The 21128-nt window shown below is 42.6% G+C and overlaps 1 protein-coding gene across 3 annotated transcripts in view; it reads left to right on the top strand.

Moving 5' to 3' along the window:
- RAPGEF4 (Rap guanine nucleotide exchange factor 4) overlaps positions 1–21128 on the top strand; it is a 396657-nt gene that overhangs the window by 49852 nt on the left and 325677 nt on the right. For 2 of the 3 annotated variants that reach the window (XM_055572212.1, XM_055572211.1), the window contains exon 1: positions 13772–13938. In XM_055572212.1, the coding sequence (XP_055428187.1) occupies positions 13874–13938 (65 nt within the window). In that variant the 5' untranslated portion in view covers positions 13772–13873. Of the gene's footprint in view, positions 1–783; positions 878–13771; positions 13939–21128 lie in introns of those variants that run through there. The other variant, XM_055572210.1, reaches the window with a different exon arrangement.

Raw genomic sequence — 21128 nt, 5'->3', positions numbered from 1 at the left:
ATAGCATGCTAAAACCATGATTAAATAACTTTACACACACACCAGACAAGGCTAAAATGAGATCGACAATCTAAGTGTTGGTGAGGATATGGGGTAACGGGGACTATCACGCATCACTGGCAGGAGTGTGAAGTTGGTGCAGTCACTTTGTAAAATTAATAAAGTTCATATCAACCTACCCCTATTAACCCAGAAAGTACACTCTTGGGTTTAGACCAAGAGAAATGATTGGATACGTTAAAAAAAAAAGTACATAAATATCCTTAGCAGTTTCATTCAATACAGACCTAAACTGCAAATAACCCAAATATTTATCAGCAGGAGAATATGTAACAAATTGTGATATATCCAGGAAATGAAATATTACCCAGAAATAAAATAAGTCATATATATATATATTAATTTGGATGAACCTCAAAAGTATTATTTCAAGCAAAAGTAGTATACACTATATTCCATTTATTTAATATTCAAAAGCAGGTCGACCAAGTCTACAGCGATAAAAATGAGAATAGTCATTCCCTCAGGACTGGTAAGTTGTATTGACTGGAAGACAGGAGGGAATTCTCTGGGGTGATAGAAATATTCCACATTTTGATATGGATGGTCACACAAAGTTAACACATGTATCTTAGCCCATCTGGGGCTAACAAGGCACCAGAGACTGGGTAGCTTATATTGGGTTGGCCAAAAAGTTCATTTGGATTTTTGGTATACTACTACAGACAACCCAAATGAATGTTTTGGCCAACCCAATTATTAATGGGAATTTATTTCTCACAGTTCTGGAGGCTGTATGTCTGCGATCAGAGTACAAACATGGCGACTGCCCTCTTCTGGATTACAGACTTCTTGGTGTATCCTCACAAGGAAGAAGGTGACAAGGGAACTGTTCTGGACCGCTTGTGTGTGTGTGCGTGTGTGTGTGTGTGAGTGCGCGCGTGCGCTCAGTTGCTCAGTGGTGCCCAGCTCTTTGTGACTCCATGGACTGCAGCCCACCAGGCTACCCTGTCCATGAAATTTCCCAGGCAAGAATACTGGGTTGCCATTTCTTTCACCAGGGGATTTTTTTGACCCAGGGATTGAACCCATGTTTCTTGTGTCTCCTGCACAGATTTTTGGACCTCTTTTATAAATTAAATATCTGCCTTCATGACCTAAGCACTTCCCAAAGGCTCCACCTCCTAGTACCATCACCTTGGGAGTTATTTTAACATATGTGTTCTGGGGGGTAGGGGGAGATATATTCAGACCATAGCAGTACATAAAAAAATTCATAAAATTATACTCTTATGATTTGTTAATTTTACTATCTAAATGTAAATTACAGCTCAATTATATACTGTTTTTAAAAAAAGCCTAAGTCCTTTCTATGGCCTATAAAGTTCCAGGGATGGTGTCTTTGGCTCCCTCTTTGAGTTTATCCCTTGATACCCTTCCCCTTATTTACTCCCCAAACCCACTAGCTTTCTTCTTGTTCCTCTAACACATTGCCACTTCAGAGCCTTTGCATCAACTCTTCTCTCTACTATAATCTCTGTCCTCAAATAACCTCTCAAATATCACCCTTCACTTTGTTCAGGTCTCTGATTGTCATAGTCACGTTTCTCTGGAAAACAGAGTCGCAGGCAAGGACTGTTAGTGCTTTATTTGGGAGATACAATCCAACATAGCTGGTCACTCCGTGTATTAGTTTCCCAGAGCTGCTGTAACAAAGTACCACAAACTGGACCCTGTAAAACAGCAGAAATAGATAGTTTCACAGTTCTGAAGGCTAATCATCCAAAATCAAGGATGTTGGCAGGGCCACCAGCCATCTGAAACCTGTAAGTTTCTGGTGTTGGCTGGCAATCCTCGATGTTCTTGTCTTATAGATGCAGCGTTCCAATTTCTGATTCCACCAGCACATGACCATATTCTGTGCATCTCTGTCTTTTCTTCTTCTTACAAAGACATCAGTTGCATTAGAATGGGATCCACCCTAATAACCTCAGCTTGACTTGACTGCATCTGCAAAGACCCTGTTTCCAAATAAGGTCACATTCATGGGAGACTTCCACTTATCTTTTTGGAGAACATGATCCAGTCCATAGCACCCAGTAAGCGGGCTTGATCACACAGATTGACTCTAGTTGGCTGTATGGCAAAACCGTGCAGCCAAATAGTCCATCAGAGGGAGCAAGGGAGAGGGCTTATCTGCCTGGTATCCTCCAGTTTCCTGTCTGCCACTGGTCAAAGTTCATTCAGGGGAATTAAAGGCTCTGCGTTTCTGGATGGCATCATTTGGCCCCACTGGCAGATGCTCAAGAAACAAGGCCTTGCAGTTTGGCTTTTCGGCTGAGTTTGGGGAGAGAAGCCATGTTCTAGGCCTGTGGCTGGGAAACCATGGGCTGTGGGGAACCACGGGGCCCGTCACCTGCTGTGGCAGCTGAGGAGGAGCAGCTGGCTGAGGATGAGACAGGTGGTGTGTAGACGGGTCCCATGCTCTGCTCAGATGCCACCTTGCCAGGGAGTTCTTCTCTGACTGCTTTATACTAAAGAGAAGTCCCATCTCCATCTCAGTATTCCTTTATTTTACTTAATTATTCTCCATAGCACTTCCTTCCGCTGGTCATACGATATATTTATGTGCTCGTTTACTCTCTTTCACGTTATCCACTGTAATTGCATTCATGAGAGCATTTGTTCCCTCAGTGCCCAGCACAGCGTGTGGCACATGGCAGGGACTCAATATATAGTTGCTGAATTGAATGACTGGGTGAATTAATGAGTGTAAAAAATGAATAAGTCTCCACCTATCCCTCCAGTCTGTTGCAGGGTTACTAAGTGGGTGGGCATGGGGGCGATCTTGGCATAGTCAGGCCTGTTGTAAGCAGGTCAGGGCCTAGGTTCATCTGAAGGGAAAGCTCCATTTCCCGTGTTTAAATAGTGCAGCTCCTGGTGGAGGTGAGGAGCTGAGGGAACAAGGGCAGGGAGGCCTCTGTGTCATCAGGTAGGAAAGCAGACAGAGCTGGCACCTCCCTGGTGTGAATGTGGAGAGGGGAAGGTGTGTGGCGCCCTTGCCCTGCAGGTCACGCTGGGTAAAGAACCATGTCTTCACTTCTTGACCTCTTTCTCAACCTTCTGAGATATTTTCTGTTTCTGGAAGTGACTGATACTTTTAATCCAGAAATGCTGGTAAAAATCTTCTTGACTTGTATAGCACTACCAATTTTTGATGTGAATATTGGTGCCACCTAAGCAGAAGAGCTCAACTCATCATCAGGCTGTTGCCCAGTTAAGATGTGACGTGTACTGCTTTTAATGATAATGACAATTCTCTGTTTTATTTCTGTCAAGTTCCACGTGCTCTTGGTTTAATGTAACCAATAAGATGTTTAGTCACATTCTCTCTTTTCTATTCTTATTTTCTCTGTGGAATCTGCAATATAAGTAATCTGGTTTTGAAATCTAAAGGAGCCCATACTGGATTAGAGATGAAGAAGAAATTACAACAAAAGCTAGGTGACTGTAATTCATTCAAAATTGCTTTTAATGGTAATTTTCTCTATTAATATGAAAATGTGTATAATAACACAGGTAGAAAATTTTCAAGCTGAACAATGTACCACACTTCTCTCACACAATATCAGAGAGCAATATCAGCTCGTTAATTCACCAAAATTGTTATATTCCACTAGAAAATAGGCCTAAGATGAATGCAGTGATATGGTGACATTTTCCTCACCCCAAATTATTTATCCAAGTTCCTTAGCGTTACTTCACCACTCACCTTGAGGAAGTGGCACACAAAACACTTTCACATATAAAGGGGCCTTCCTCTGGCACACGTGGAATGTTGCACAGGTTGTAAGGTTAGTCCTTACACCTAGTTTGGACTTGAGTGATGTGCATAACAGTGATTTTTGCTGGTCTTGGTTCCAGAGGAATAGTCTATTCTGGAAAGGTGGCCAGTTGGAGCATTCATGGTTTTTCACAGCTCTCTCTCACTAGGCAGGAAGTTCTTCTGTTGAATGAAATAACACAACAATGCCAGTCTTCTACATAGAAGTAAGTATGTTTCTCTAGTAGACAATTTTACTTCTGGAGCAAGAGATTTTTCTTCTTTTAGGACTTGCTTCCATAACTAAGTCACAAATTTTAACTGAATAATTTTGGAGACAGATGGTTCTTTTTAACTCTACCTCTTGACTGTATACTTTATCTTTCTGTGAAGTGTGCGTTGTGTTAGACACTCAGTCGTGTCCGACTCTTTGCAACCCCATGGACTGCAGCCTGTCAGGCTCCTCAGTTCATGGAATTTTCCAGGCAAGAATACTGGAGTGGGTAGCCATTCCCTTCTCCAGGGGATCTTCCCAACCCAGGGATCAAACCTAGGTCTCCTGCATTACAGGCAGATTTTTTTTTTTACCATCTGAGCCATCAGGGAAGCCTGAAAAGCAGATCCACTTGTAGCAGAAGTGGGGTTCAAACCCACAATGATATAAATCCATTGGCTCTTAAGGCCAGTACCTTAACCACTCTGCCTGGTACCTGCATCCTTCTGTGAAACAAGGGCCTAGAACCATATATAGACTCTTTACAGGGAGTGTAAACACTGCCAACTTAAACTTTGACATTGATCCTTTATGAATCTGGAAATTGAAGGCATATAATCCCAAGCTTATTTTTTCTTGATTTCATAATATTTTAATGTTTGCTTTAATTCCAGTGCCCCGCAAATTCACAAAGAAATGTAGTAGTACATAGTTTAGTAATGTAAATATTTGGGTCATTTGTGATTTTGCCTTATGGATAAAATTTTTTAAAAATAATATTTGTTACTGTAGAAATTTTAGTCACTTTCCTATCCCTACGTATTGCTGTTTTGAGACTTTAATCCAAATATACTCCCCACCAAATTCACAAATCTTCAAAGTTTTAAATCAAAACCACAAAGTTCTTTATTATAACCCACAAATTGGGGCTTTCCTGATCAGATATTTTAAATTACACATTTCTTCTTTAGAAAACTCGGGGGACCAGTGAGCTGTACTTCCCTAATGAGTGTAGTATTCCTTACAACTCCCACAGGGACAGCCTTGCCTGGAAAAGGCAATTGTCTTGGTTGAGTAGGCATTAATGTTGAAGGTATGAAAAAAGGAAGTTGACTCGATTCAGTTTTCACTGGCCTATCCAGATGCTAAATTCAAATTTCATTCGAGGCACCAAAATATAATAGATGTGAAATTCCAAAGTAAGGTGCCAAGAGGCAGAATTTCAATCAAATAACAAAGACCAGTTTCATGAGGCTCAACACCTCACCCAAAGGAGTAAATGAAAGTGTCTAGAAGTGGAAACAGAGGGAGGATTCCATGAGGAGTATTTTCTTGGTGAGAGCTGTGCTGTGATTCCCATCAAAGGATCAAGGGTAGGGAAGGGAGGGCTTCAATAGGCCACCCATGAACCGTTCCCTACAGCTGAGGGTTGGTGGCGGTGGGGACAGGGGGCTGATGTCTGACTTGACTCTAGCCCTGGAAGTCTTAAAGATCAGGAGAGAGGGACTGGTGAGCATCTTTGGCAACGGTGAAGAGTGCTGTAATTAGGATTGGTCTGCATTCAATTTATTGGAGCCAAGTGGGCACGAGTGTTTCTATTGACCAGCCGGGGCCACACAAGAGAGAACCATCCTATAGCCACTTTAAGTCCTGCTCAGAGGACGCCTGGGATGTGAGTGGAGGATAAACTGGGATTCCAAGAGAGAAAGGGAGTTTGGAGGGGGCCTCAGGAGAGCCAGATCTGAATGGGGAGTTAGATCTGTCACCAAATGAGTGACACCTGCTCATGTTGCAAGAGCCAGCAAGGAGGCTGCCCAAGAATACATGAAAGCATCTGGAAGACACCTTTGTCAGTCCCAGAAAATGTGATGACATCTTACAACTATCCCAGCCAAGTAACAGTTCCTTTCTTCTCCTCCCCTCCTTACTCCTCTGTTCGTAGAAGAGTAAAAGCCAGCAGGTATTAAATAGGAGCAGAGATGAGCAAGGAAAGAAGAAGCTGACCACATCCTCCTTCCTGAAGGCTGGACACCTGCTTGTGACCAGCTCTAGATGGTGGAGGAGGATAGAATTCTTATCTTTGAATTAAGATTGAGTGATAGTTGGTCAGTCATGCCTGACTCTTTGCAACCCCATGGACTGTAGCCTGCCAGGTTAGTAATACATTGGTTTGGATAGTCTCATAGAAAGAATAATGCTTTATATTACCTATAAGGGAGAGAAAAAACTATATCCAGTGGTAAGGATAGAATTACCCTCATTGAGCAAATTTAAAGGGACAGTGTTCCATGTCTGATTCTAACTGTTGCTTCTTGACCTGCATACAGATTTCTCAGGAGGCAGGTAAGGTGGTCTGGTATTCCCATCTCTTTCAGAATTTTCCACAATTTGTTGTGATCCACAAAGTCAAAGGCTTTGGCATAGTCAATAAAGCAGAAGTAGATGTTTTTCTGGAACTCTTGCTTTTTTGATGATCCAGCGGATGTTGGTAATTTGATCTCTGGTTCCTCTGCCTTTTCTAAATCCAGCTTGAACAGCTGGAAGTTCTTGGTTCATGTACTGTAGAAGTCTCACTTGGAGAATTTTAAACATTACTTTGCTAGCATGTGAGATGAGTGCAATTGTGTGGTAGTTTGAGCATTCTTTGGCATTGCCTTTCTTTGGGTTCGGGATGAAAATTGACCTTTTCCAGTCCTATGGCCACTGCTGAGTTTTCCAAATTTGCTGACATAATGAGTGCAGCACTTTCACAGCATCATCTTTTAGGATTTGAAATAGCTCCACTGGAATTCCATCACCTCCACTAGCTTTGTTCATAGTGATGCTTTCTAAGGCCCACTTGACTTCGCATTCCAGGATGTCTGGCTCTAGGTAAGTGATCACACCATTGTGATTATCTGGGCCATTAAGATCTTTTTTGTACAGTTCTTCTGTGTATTCTTGCCACCTCTTCTTTCTATCTTCTGCTTCTGTTATGTTCATACCATTTGTGTCATTTATTGTGCCCAGCTTTGCATGAACTGTTTCCTTGGTATCGCTGATTCTTGAAGAGAAATTTGGTTCCAAATTGGAAAGGAGTACATCAAGGCTGTATATTGTCACCCTGCTTATTTAACTTCTATGCAGGGTACATCATGTGAAATGCTGGACTGGATGAAGCACCAGCTGGAATCAAGATTGCTGGGAGAAATATCAATAACCCCAGATATGCAGATGACACCACCCTTGTGGCAGAAAGTGAAGAAAAACTGAAGAGCCTCTTGATGAAAGTGAAGAAGAGAATGAAAAAGCTGGCTTAAAACTCAACATTCAAAAACTAAGATCATGGTATCTGATCCCATCACTTCATGGCAAATAGATGGGGAAAGAATGGAAACAGTAAGATACTTTATTTTCTTGGGCTCTAAAATCACTGCAGATGGTGAATATAGCCATGAAATTAAAAGACGCTTGTTCCTTTGAAGAAAAGCTATGACAAGCCTAGACAGTATATTAAAAAGCAGAGACATTACTTTGCCAACAAAGGTCCACCTAGTCAAAGCTGTGGTTTTTCCAGTAGTCACGTATGGATGTGAGAGTTGAACTATAAAGAAAGCTGAGTGCTGAAGAATTGATGGTTTTGAATTGTGGTGTTGGAGAAGACTCTTGAGAGTCCCTTGGACTGCAAGGAGATCCAACCAGTCCATCCTAAAGGAAATGAGTCCTGGGTGTTCATTGGAAGGACTGATGTTGAATTGAAACTCCTATACTTTGGCTACCTGATGCAAAGAGCTGACTTATTTGAAAAGATCCTGATGCTGGGAAAGATTGAAGGCAGGAGGAGAAGGGGATGACAGAGGATGAGATGGTTGGATGGCATCACCGACTCAATACACATGAGTTTGAGTAAACTCCGGGAGTTACTGATGGACAGGGAAGCCTGGCATGCTACTGTCCATGGGGTCGCAGAGTCAGACATGACTGAGTAACTAAACTGAAATGAACTGAACTGAAAGGGACAGTAAGAGAAAACATTAAAACTGCTATTATAACTTCATCTGGAAAGTACAGTTTCTTCCATGAATAGGTTATATCAACAGCTGGAGTGATGGTTAGATGTTTTTTTAGTAACCCACCGTTTATGAGGTACCTAAAACATGGTGAATCAGATTCTCCCCTTACATGGATAGGAGTGAATGTTCAATCTTCAATAGAATTCCCAGAATGGAAAATGAAAGTTCCCAAGGCCCTAGCCCACTTCTTCCTGCTTGGAGGCTCAGATGATAAAGAATCTGCTCGCAATGCAGGAGACCCGGGTCGAACCCTGGATCAGGAAGATCACCTGGAGAAGTGAATGGCAGCCCACTCCAGTATTCTTGCCTGGAGAATTCCACGGACAGAGGAACCTGTCAGGCTACAGTCCATGGGGTCACAAAACGTTGGACACCACTGAGCGGCTAACACTTTCACTTTCTTTTTTTCAATTACTGTGCTGTTGATCTATTAATACACATTGTAATAACCTATAGCTGTCCTGTGGAAATGGTAGAGCTAGACTTAGACTGAATGCAGGAAAGATTGTGAGATTAAGTTTAAAGAAGTCCTTGGAAAGCTTTGCTGTTTCTCTAGGAGGCACATTTATCCCTTGTTCTCTACACAGTCATCACTTGCAATTTACAAAGGTCAAGGCCCTTCAGTATAAGTGATCTCAATTGATAGTCACCAAGTCCCTGTAAAATGCAGCAGGCAGATTCTATTTATCTTCATTGTACAGAGAATAATAATAGCTAAGAGTTTTTTGCCAACAAAGGTTTGAACTTTGTTGAACAACAAATGCTTTTGAACTGTGGTGTTGGAGAAGACTCTTGAGAGTCCCTTGGACTGCAAGGAGATCCAACCAGTCCATTCTGAAGGAGATCAGCCCTGGGATTTCTTTGGAAGGAATGATGCTAAAGCTGAAACTCCAGTACTTTGGCCACCTCATGCGAAGAGTTGACTCATTGGAAAAGACTCTGATGCTGGGAGGGATTGGGGGCAGGAGGAGAAGGGGATGCCAGAGGATGAGATGGCTGGATGGCAACACTGACTCGATGAACGTGAGTCTGAGTGAACTCCGGGAGTTGGTGATGGACAGGGAGGCCTGGCGTGCTGCGATTCATGGGGTTGCAAAGAATCGGACACGACTGAGCAACTGATCTGATCTAAAGATTTATTGAGTGCATATCACATGGTTGGCACTTACGTTAAATGTTTTACAAGCAACATATTCATGTATAACACCATTAATTTCTCCACTTTACAGGTGATGAAACAGGGTCTTAGGTTAAGCAATTCATTTTAAGTGTTTACTTAGTAGAAGATGTGGAGAAGGCAAGGGCACCCCACTCCAGTATTCTTGCCTGGAAAATCCCATGGACGGAGGAGCCTGGTAGACTGCAGTCCATGGGATCTCGAAGAGTCGGACACGACTGAGTGACTTCACTTTCACTTTTCACTTTCATGCATTGGAGAAGGAAATGGCAACCCACTCCAGTCTTCTTGCCTGGAGAACCCAGGGATGGCGGAGCCTGGTGGGCTGCTGTCTATGGGGTCACACAGAGTCGGACACGACTGAAGCGACTTAGCAGCAGCAGCAGCAGCAGTAGAAGATGAAGCTGGAATTTGAACTCAGTTGTCTGTCCTCAAATTCCTAACTTTGAACTTCTTCTCAGATGAACAAAATGGAACTCGAACATTAAGGAACCCATTCAATGTTCTACAACTAGTAAAACAGCATTAACACACCTGGGTCTTGCCATTTCTCGTGCTCATCTCCTTAGAGATCAACAGTGGAGATGTTTAGCTCTCTACTTGAAGGCTAAGCTATAGGAAGGAGATTAAGGAGATTAAGCAGATTTTTGCCAATCAAAATAATAGGCCTCAAAAGAAAGTGTTACTAAGGGAGTAAATTTTAAAAGTTTTCATCAAAAAAACCACAAAACTATAGCTGTGTGTGGTGCTGTATGTTACTAGACATTGTGGTGATCATTTGCAATGAATACAGATATCAAATCATTATGTTGTATACTTGAAACTAATACGTCAATTATATCTCAGTTTTTAAAAAAGTTTAATTCCATCTATATGTTGGAATATTTCATAGCCAGTAAAAATTTTTATTTTATTTTTTTTTTTTTTTTTTTTTTTTTTTAAATTTTATTTTATTTTTAAACTTTACATAACTGTATTAGATTTGCCAAATATCAAAATGAATCCGCCACAGGTTTACATGTGTTCCCCATCCTGAACCCTCCTCCCTCCTCCCTCCCCATTCCATCCCTCTGGGTCGTCCCAGTGCACCAGCCCCAAGCATCCAGTATCGTGCATCGAACCTGGACTGGCAACTCATTTCATACATGATATTTTACATGTTTCAATGCCATTCTCCCAAATCTTCCCACCCTCTCCCTCTCCCACAGAGACCATAAGACTGTTCTATACATCAGTGTCTCTTTTGCTGTCTCGTACACAGGGTTATTGTTACCATCTTTCTAAATTCCATATATATGCGTTAGTATACTGTATTGGTGTTTTTCTTTCTGGCTTACTTCACTCTGTATAATAGGCTCCAGTTTCATCCACCTCATTAGAACTGATTCAAATGTATTCTTTTTAATGGCTGAATAATACTCCATTGTGTATATGTACCACAGCTAAAAATTTTTAATGAAAATTTCGTTTAAACACACAAAGCATTTTTCCATTCCAAGTAGAAAAAGTAGCCTATAAAATAATGCTTTCAAGTCTGTATGAATACATGTATTGATACACATGTATGGGCTTCCTAAGTGGCAGTAATAGTAAAGAACCCACCTGCTAATGCAGGAGATAGAAGAGACACTGGTTTGATTCCTGGGTGGGGAAGATCCCCTGGAGAAAGAAATGGCAACCCACTCTACTATTCTTGTCTGGAGAATCCCATGGACAGAGAAGCCTGGCAGGATGCAGTCCATAGGGTCACACAAAGTTGGACATGACTGAAGAGACTTAGCATGCAGGCGTACACACATGTACATACTTTTTTTCATATATACATACTTGAATGTAAGCAGCAAGTTATATGTATGTGTTTATGGGTGTATGTGTGATTTTATCTTTTAAAAACAGAAAATATAGAATGAAATGTGCTAAAACATTAGCAGTGTTATCTCTAGATGGTGGAATTCTAAGTAATATTTACTTTTTATCTACACTTTTATTTATTTTCCGCCTACAGATCAATACATGTTCTTTTTTCCTTTCCCCTACTGGACAGGTTTATTATTTTAAAAATTATCATGAAAAACAATTTATAATCATTTTACTCTTATCCCCTGAGCAGTCATTTTTGACAAGTCTTCTACCCTTATGCTATAGACAAAACCAGTTACACCATTGCCCAGTGCAATGGCTGTGGAATCAGACAGACCCAAATCCGATTCAAGGCCTCCTGCTCCAGTAGCTGGGGTCTCACCAGCAAGGTGTGAACCCCTCTCAAGGCTCAGTGTCCCAGTGAGTATATTGCAGTGGCTGGAGCCTACATCCAGGGCTGGATAGGGACATGTGCCTGTTCAGGGAAGTCAGTGATTCTTGGTGCTCCTTCCAAAGGATCCTTTGAATGATCGTTTAATTTCTATTTAGAGGAAAGGCAGGGTCCCTGCAGGGCAAAACAAAGGCCTTGTAGTTCATCAGACCAGATCCCTAACAAGCATAATAGGGGCCTTGGGCTTTCCCTCCCACTCCACGTAGCTCATCAACATCTTCTTTCCAAGCCAGTCAACACTCTCCCTGGAAGTACTGATAAACAATTTTCTCCAGTTCGTTACATTTTCAAAGACGTTTGTCTCTCCTTGTGGAGTAACCCTGACATCTGTCCTTCTGACTGCTTCATAGAATGTTCTGACGATTAAATGAGGTAACACATGTAGAGAACTCTGCACAGCACCTGACACTCAGCGGATGTTCAATAAACGATGACTATTATTAGTATCATAGCTAAAAATTATAGCAACTCCAGTAATGACAGGCCATGCGCAGTCCTTTTTCTTCTAGTCTTTACCTTTAAATATTCTCTGAGTAAAGGCATTTTGAGAAAGCATTTGGTGACCTTGGAATGTTCTCAAGAGCTCTCTGATGCCTTTATAAGTGAATCTTAATAAATACAGGAGACTCATCGTCTTCATACCTCTGTCATGAAAAAAAGCAACAATAAAAATACCTTTGGCATAGTATACCATTGTATAGTATAACATTTTAAATGTTATTTACCTTCAACACAGTAGAAATCCACAGGATGGAGGTTACATGGGGGACAAGCACTAAACCAGGCGATGTTGCTGAGGGAACAGAGGTAGGTCTGAGACCAGATCCTGGCTAGGGAACAGAGGGGAAATGGCAATTCTTTGGAGGAGTTTTATTGGGATAAAATGCACCTGCTTTTATTAGGATGCCAGAATGCACCTGCTGTTTCATTCTCTCCAGTCCCCTTGAACATCCTTTGAGGAAGGGAATGAGAGGAGAGTAGGAAAGAAAAAAAAATAACAGAGTGAGGTTAGCAACGCTCTGTCTCCTTCCTCATTGTCTGTTTCCAAATGCACCATCAGTATCAAAACACTGCTTGGTAGTAATCTAAAAGATTTAACTTGTCCCCAAATTCCTAAGCAACCACTGGTGTGTAATTTGATTTTTGACAGAGTGCAACTGAACTTCTAAGCATATCATTTGTTTTGTATACCTACCAGAGACAGGTGTAGTGACCACTCCTTCCACACTCCAGACACGGAATGAAGGACACGTGGGGCCAACCACTCAGGTTACCCCAAGGGTAGTGGGAACTTGGTCCCCGATCCGAACCACAGTTCTGCGGTGACCCCACTGCTCGTCATTCTTAGTTGTGTGCCTGTGTGTGTTTCATTGAGTAGGTGATGGGACCCCCAGCAAGTGCAAGGTTCAAGGCTGCAAACTTCAGTTTGTCAACCCTTCAGTCATGACTTGAAGGAAGGAAAGGACAACCTACTCCGGTATTCTTGCCTAGAAAATCCCATGGCCAGAGGAGCCTAGCGGGCAGCAGTCCACGGTGTCCGAAAGAGTCGGACACAACTTAGTGATTAAACAACAACAGTCACCACTGGTCACCATTCTGGGCCCTGGCCTACCCTCTGGGCTTCCGGCCGTGGCTCATCTCCGTTCCATCCCAGGCCTCCCTCAGCTCCCAGGGGAGACTGGGATCCCTGACGGTGTCTCCAGGCCAAGTCAGATAGTCCTCCTCTCCATCCCTTTTTGAAGGAGAAGCAGCAAAGGTGAGCAGGAAACCGCCAGCAAGTTTTGACAGCTGCTGAGGGAGACTAATGGGTTTCTAAGGAAACAGAGAGGCAGCAGCCATTTTAGTGGCATTTGCTGTATGAAAAATATATAGACATTGACATCCGTCCCCGTCCCCCAACCCCCACCCGCGGCGCCTTCCTTCCCTCCCCGCTCCGGAGGCCCCGAGGTGAGGGGTGCGGCCCAGGTCTCCTGGAGACGCAGCAGCCACCTGTCGCAGGTGCCTGCCACCCGGCGTCGCCCCCCAGCCCCCTCCCCGCAGCGGGCGGGACCGCGGGACTCCCCACCCCCGGGCGCCGCAGTGCAGCGCGGTCCCCGCGGCCCGCCCCTCGGGTCCCCTCCCTTGCTGGCCCCCCGCCCGGCGGGCCGCGGGGAGAGCGGGCGCGTCGCCGCGGCGCTGGGCGCGAGGCGGGCGGGGAGGAGCGGGTCCGCGCGGCTGGCGAGGCGCGGGCGAGGCTCAGGCAGAGCGAGCGCGGGAGGTCGCCGCAGCCTGGGGACACCGCGCGCCGCTGCCCATCATGGTCGCTGCGCACGCTGCCCATTCTTCCTCCTCGGCCGAGTGGATCGCCTGTCTGGATAAAAGGTAGCCGGGGAAGGGCCCCCGCCGGCCGGGGCTCCGCGCGCTGTCTCTGCCCGGAGACCGCCGCAGGGTTGCCCGCCGGGGCCGCGGGAGGAGGGTCCCTGAGCGGGGAGGGAGCGGAGGATCCGCGCCTGGGACCAGGGGACGCAGACCCCGGTCTCTCTTGGGGCACCAGGTGCGCGAGATTTTCACACGTGGTGGAGAAATTGAGGCGCAGTGAGGGGAGCCCCAGACCCTCCAGGTCCCCCTCGCCCCTCCTTCAAGGTCTCCTCGCCCCCTGCCCCTCTCGACTCCCGGCTCGGGGGTTTATTTTCATAGGCATCACCGGAGAGACTAGATTCCTACCTCTTCTGGCTGTTTAGATCCTTAGGGGTAAATAAGTTTCAAGGAGGGTGGGTGGAGAGGCAGGTGCAGAGTAACGTGCTTTTTTTTTTGTTCCTGAAAGCCAAGTGTGAAGGACCCAGTTGAGCTGTCAAGTGCCTTCTGAAATTCTCAGCTTCTGCCCCCGCAGTCGCTCGCTCAAGGTCTGTGTTAGGAAGGTCACGCGGGAGACTGCTTTCGTCTTAATACCCTACCTCTCGGGAAGAGACCCTTACTCTAAAAAAATTAAAACCTCAAAGCACTGTAACTCCCGACGACAGCCCTGTGTAAGGAGGGTGCAGTGTAACAGCGGACTGCAGTTGTTTGCAGGCTCTGACAGCATAATTTTCTGTTTGTCCAGATTGTGGGTTTAGCAGTAAACATTACCCAGTATGTTAGCAATTAGTTTATTACCCTGATTAAAAGGTGATGCATCTGAACTTTTAAGAACTGGGTAAGAAATCTTGCAGAGTGAACTGCCTCTGATTTTTCCAGTTTGATGCAGCAGGGCAGTGATTCATGTCTTGCAGTTATCTGCATGACATCTCTATTTGCATTTGGGGGAAATATTTTGCACTCTGCCATATTGAAATTTTTACAATTAGCAGATTCGTAACCAGATCAAACTTGAAAATCTTAAGTGTGACGTGCTCTGCATACTTTACTATATAGGCCTTTGTTGAAAAAATTAAATAATTTGAAAAAAACTAAATGTGGCTCATTTGAATAACTTAATATATCTGAGAAATAATTTTGCCTTTCAATTACCACACAGTAGCAAGATTTTTTGGCAGGCATTGCCCTATTTACGTCTAAGATGATATGTGCTAATATTAAAAGAGTTGTGTGCAATAAATAGTAAGAGAATTGAAGTGACGTTTAAATCATAGAGAATTATGTAGAGAAGCTAAGTGAAGAACCTGCTAATGTGATAAGTAATCTAAATTTAATAGTTTAGGAAAGACAAATTATCAAAGAAGAGAAAATCAAGCTCTTGTCCTTATAAATAATGGTACTTCCTCATGAGTGAATTGTTTAGATAATAGACTGCATATTTCCATTTGCAGAAATTCATGGCATGCCATTTTTTGAACAGTCAGTAATTCACTGGCAACCCTCTAGTCAGTAAGTACTTATGGCAAAAATCATAGAACAGTACTAACACAAGTGGGTCATATTTGACTCTTTCTTTTCATAATGTGTATTTGCCCAAATGATTTTTGTTTGGAATGGATTTTTAGAACATAGTGTCACAATTTATTCTGATACTACAGAATGTTCAAGGATGGAGTTGGGGGTAGAATCCTCCATAGATATCAAGCCTAATTTTCCTGGAGTGCTGGAGAGTAGACAGATCAATTTAAGATTTAACCCTTAATCAAATTAAGTATTTTAGGCCCAGAGCTGTCACCAGTCACAAGCTCTGATCTTGGACATGTCACTTTTATTTCCTTGAGTGACTGAAAAATGAGGCTAATGCTATCTGTCTTACCAAGGATTAGTGGGCCAAATGGGAAAAAAAAAATCGTGAAAGTAATGTGAAAACTGTGAGGGGCCATGTGCGCATATTATTTTGTAGTGTTAAGAGAACCTTGCATTTTCCACGGTGTTGTTGCTAGAATTTCTTTGAAGAAGAGTTTAAGAGTGGCAGTCTCTTGATAAGAGGGCCTTGAGATGCTTGTTTTTGAAGTGGTTTTTTTTTTTTTTTTCCAATTTTTAAAAATCTAAGCATTTTTACTTAGATTGTCTGCTGACTTTTTAGGGGAGGAGGGAGATTAAGGATGCTGATGGAAGTTGGCTGGGGAAGCCCCCAGAGTCCTTCCTTTTGGGACACTGCCCTCAATATTTCTGAAAAATGCAATCTTGATGCTCTATTCCAGGCACTGTGTTGGGCATGAGGGAGGCAGGGGAAAAAAAAGAAAAGATGAAAGTTGTTTATTGACTTAGTGGGGTGGGCAGGTGGGGGTGGGACAGTTACATAAACAAGCAAGCGCAATGCAGTCGTAAGTGCTTTAATGGAGATGTAGGAAATGCTTTGGGGATGCAGAGGAGAGCCTCGGCAGATCTGCCACAGATGCTTCCCACAGGTTCCTGTCCTTGGAGGTTGAGGGGAATTTTCTCAGGCAGAAAATTCTGGGAGCAGTGTGAACAAGGACACTTAGGGGTGGCAGATAAATATGCTTATTTCATCTCAACCACAAATTCCTCTTGTGACCAAATCAAGAGTATAAAAACATATGCTCTGCTTTTCTAAAACTCTCGATTATGGACTTTTGCAAGCACACACAGAAGCAAAGAGGAAATGGTACATTGATCCTTGATGTCCTGTCTGGGGAAATGATGCTGGGACCTTTTCCACAGCTGGGAAATATAGTTTAGCTATATGTATCATGCAAACATCAACTGTTGTGGACAGCTAGAAAAAGAGCAATGGTGGGTTGGAAATAAAAAGGGGGGTTAAAGTAGAAAGTCTGCAGGTGTAAAGGATGTGTAATGAAAGTTGAAACAAACAAACAAAAACAAGGAAAATAATCCAGTAGAAATATTTGTTAAGTGTGCCTAGGAAGTTGTCATAGATAGGCAATGCTCTATAAGCTTATGTATGGGGAGGGAGGTTAAAAATATGTAGATATGTGGATTAGGTTGAAGAAACAAAATCTAAAGCTCTTTATGTATCATGCATCCAAGTTCTTGGACTATGGTACAACTCAGAAGGTGAGAGTGTATGAATACTAATTGTAAAAATCAGAAAGCCATTGAACATTTGGATGAATAAAAATACATTGAAAAAAGCCTCAACAGAAAACATTGTCAAAGCAAAACAAGCTTAGCGCTGCCTCATTTATCTTACAAATTTTTTTTGAGCAGGGATGGTAACTAGAAATGTATTACACAGTACCCCACTCTTTGGGATTTAAGATATGTAAAATATATTTTTATAAAAGATATTTTATATGCAAAATACCTTTTAAAAACGTGTTGACCATTTTTTAAAATATTAGTGAAAATATTTTTCCCACAAGCTTGTAAGTTTTGCCACTTGAGAATTTAAGAACCGTTATAGATCATAATTCTCATGGTTGGTAGGGGCGTGTTATGAAGGGACCACACACATTCACAGTACGTATAGTGAACTGTTGCCAATATTCATCACTGTGGAGCAGGAGTTGGCAAACTATGGCCCATGGGCCAGATCCGGCAGCTGCTCGTGTGTCTCCTGAGCTAAGAATGTTTTTCACATTTCTGAGTGGTTGGAAATAAACCACAAGATTAATCTTTTGTGACCCATGAAATTTATATGAAATTCAAATGTCAGTGTCCACAAGCAAAGTTTTGCTGGAACACAGCCATGCTCATTTGGCTACATATTGTCCATGGCTGCTTTCACAGCACAATAGCAGGACCCTGTGGCTCACAGCTTTTGAAGTATTTGCTCTGTGGATATTTGAAGAAAAAGTTTGCCATCCCCTGTTACAGGTCAAAGAATCTATCTAAGTGATCTACAGAGAAATCATTGGAGATGAAAGTTGTTCTTTGTCTGGGAAGGAGTTGATGATGTTTGATTTCTTGTTCTTCAGTTATAAGTATAGTGTGGAGGGAGGTCCTTGGTTGATTAAATTGTTTGTGGACCACCTAAGCAGAAAAGGAAGTTAATATAGTATGACTATGTGAAAAAGTTTGTCATCTTTCAAAATAGCCAGAGTTTTAAAATTATTAATTTTTCATTAAAAAATGCCCCTTACATAGTTCTTGCATTTGACTTGATTCCTAAATAGATGTTGAGTTAGCTATTTTTGATGGGGTTGAATGAGAGTGAAAGAAATCAAGAAACAAATTTGTTAAAAACGAGCATGCTTTTTAGCAGACATGGTGAAAGAGGATGACTCAGCTATCAAAGAAGCATCAGATACAATTCCAGCCTTAAGGAATCTAGAAGATCAAAGAAGCATGCAGAGCAGAAGGCAGGGGAAGGCTGGTGTCTACCTAGGCAGGTTCCAAGGGATGGCATTACCCAGGATTCTGGGCTGGTCTTACACTCTTGAAATTCTGATTTGTCGGCACATCAAGAATTAATGCATTTTTTTCAGGGATAGATATATAGGCACCAAACTCTCAGAACCTATAAAAACCAGAAAGTTTATTAATTTGATAATTCCAGTAGTCATGTACGGATGTGAGAGTTGGACTATAAAGAAAGCTGAGCACCAAAGAATTGATGCTTTTGAACTGTTGTGTTGGAGAAGACTCTTGAGAATTTCTTGGACTGCAAGGAGATCCAACCAGTCAATTCTAAAGGAGATCAGTCCTGAATATTCATTGGAAGAACTGATGCTGAAACTGAAACTCCAATGCTTTGGCCACCTGATGCGAAGAACTGACTCACTTGAAAAGACCCTGATGCTGGGAAGGATTGAGGGCAGGAGGAGAAGGGGACAACAGAGGATGAGATCGTTGGATGGCATCACCGACTTGATGGACATGAGTTTGAGTAAGCTCCGGGAGTTGGTGATGGACAGGGAGGCCTGGCGTGCTGCAGTCCATGGGGTCACAAAGAGTCAGACATGACTAAGCAACTGAACTGAGCTGAACTGAACTGAATTGAGCATCAGAGAAGTGGATACTGCCATCCTTTGGCTAATATGTTCCTTCTCTAGGCAAGCTGTATGGAAATCCAATTGTTATTAGAAGGCCATGTTGTGCTTTTACGATGAGAGGCAAAGCTGCCAGGAGATCAGGACACTTACAACTTCTGGCCAGCTCATCCTCTTCCTAGAGCAATAGAGCTTGGGAATTGAATTATAATCAGAAGATAGTTCTGGGAATTCTTCAGGGCAGTTTGGTCATCACCTCTTCCAGTTAGAGGATCTTCTGAGTGCTCCCATAGGACTCTTTGTTACACTTTGTCCAACAATGTAATAGCACAACTCAGGCTTCATCACAATTGCCTATCTACTCCTTTCTGTGCATCTCTTGATGTTGTATTGTAGTCATCATTTTACCTTCAGCTTCAGGGCAGCTCCCTAATTGTAGAAGGTACTTTTGGGACCAGGGTGAGATGTCCAGAGGCATCCTCTTCCTCAGGGATGAAATAGCCTCTGCAATTTTTAGGGCAAGTCCTCACACTGGGCCCCTCTGCCATAGAAAGGGCTTGACTGGGCACCAGCATCTGCCTCTGATTTTCCCTTATTTTCTTGGCTGATGTGAATACTTAAAAAAAATGACATGACATGGCATAGCTCTATTCTAATTTTTATTTTTTGAAGTTTATTATGGAAAATTTCAACATATGTAAAAGAAGAGAGAATAGTATAATAATTCTGTTGTTCCATGCCCTTCGCCTCCAACAGTCATCAACTCACATTCAATGTTGTTTTATTTATACCCACTTGTCCCCCAGACCTGTGGCCACTGCTGAGTTTTCCAAATTTGCTGACATATGGAGTGCAGCACTTTCACAGCATCATCTTTTAGAATTTGAAATAGCTCAACTGGAGTTCCATCACCTCCACTAGCTTTGTTCGTAGTGATGCTTCCTAAGGCCCACTTGACTTCACATTCCAGGATGTCTGGCTCTAGATGAGTGATCACACCATTGAGATTATCTGGGTCATGAAGATCTTTTTTGTACAGTTTTTCTGTGTATTCTTGCCACCTCTTCTTAATATCTTCTGCTTCTGTTAGGTCCATACCATTTCTGTCCTTTATTGAGCCCATCTTTGCATGAAATGTTCCCTTGATATCTCTAGTTTTCTTGAAGAGATCTCTAGTCTTTCCCATTCTGTTGTTTTCCTCTATTTCTTTGCCTTGAATGCTGAGGAAGGCTTTCTTATCCCTCCTTGCTATTCTTTGGAACTCTGCATTCAAATGGGTATATCTTTCCTTTTCTACTTTGCTTTTTTGCTTCTCTTCTTTTCACAGCTATTTGTAAGGCCTCCTCAGACAGCCATTTTGATTTTTTGCATTTCTTTTTCTTGGGGATGATCTTGATCCCTGTCTCCTGTACAATGTCACGAACCTCTATCCATAGTTCATCAGGCACTCTGTCAGATCTAGTCCCTTAAGTCTACTTCTCACTTCCACTGTATAATCATAAGGGATTTGATTTAGGTCATACCTGAATGGTCTAGTGGTTTTCCCCACTTTCTTCAATTTAAGTCTGAATTTGGCAATAAGGAGTTCATGATCTGAGCCACAGTCAGCTCCTGGTTTTATTTTTGCTGACTGTATGGAGCTTCTCCATCTTTGCTGCAAAGAATATAATCAATCTGATTTTGGTATTGACCATCTAGTGATGTCCATGTGTAGAGTCTTCTCTTGTGTTGTTGGAAAAGGGTGTTTGCTATGACCAGTGCGTTCCCTTGGCGAAACTCTATTAGCCTTTGCCCTGCTTCATTCTGTACTCCAAGGCCAAATTTGCCTGTTACTCCAGGTGTTTCTTGACTTCCCACTTTTGCATTCTAGTTCCCTATAATGAAAAGGACATCTTTTTTGGGTGTTAGTTCTAAAAGGTCTTGTAGGTCTTGATAGAACCATTCAACATCAGCTTCTTCAGCGTTACTGGTCAGATACAGACTTGGATTACTGTGATATTGAATGGTTTGCCTTGGAAATGAACAGAGATCATTCTGTCGTTTCTGAGATAACATCCAAGTACTGCATTTTGGACTCTTTTGTTGACTATGATGGCTACTTCATCTCTTCTAAGGGATTCTTGCCCACAATAGTAGATATAATGGTCATCTGAGTTAAATTCACCCATTCCAGTCCATTTTAGTTCGCTGATTGCTAGAATGTCGATGTTCACTCTTGCCATCTCCTGTTTGACCACTTCC

The sequence above is a fragment of the Bubalus kerabau genome, chromosome 3, assembly GCF_029407905.1.
Source record: "Bubalus kerabau isolate K-KA32 ecotype Philippines breed swamp buffalo chromosome 3, PCC_UOA_SB_1v2, whole genome shotgun sequence".
NCBI lineage: Eukaryota > Metazoa > Chordata > Mammalia > Artiodactyla > Bovidae > Bubalus > Bubalus kerabau.
This window is presented reverse-complemented; position numbering and strand designations above follow the sequence as displayed.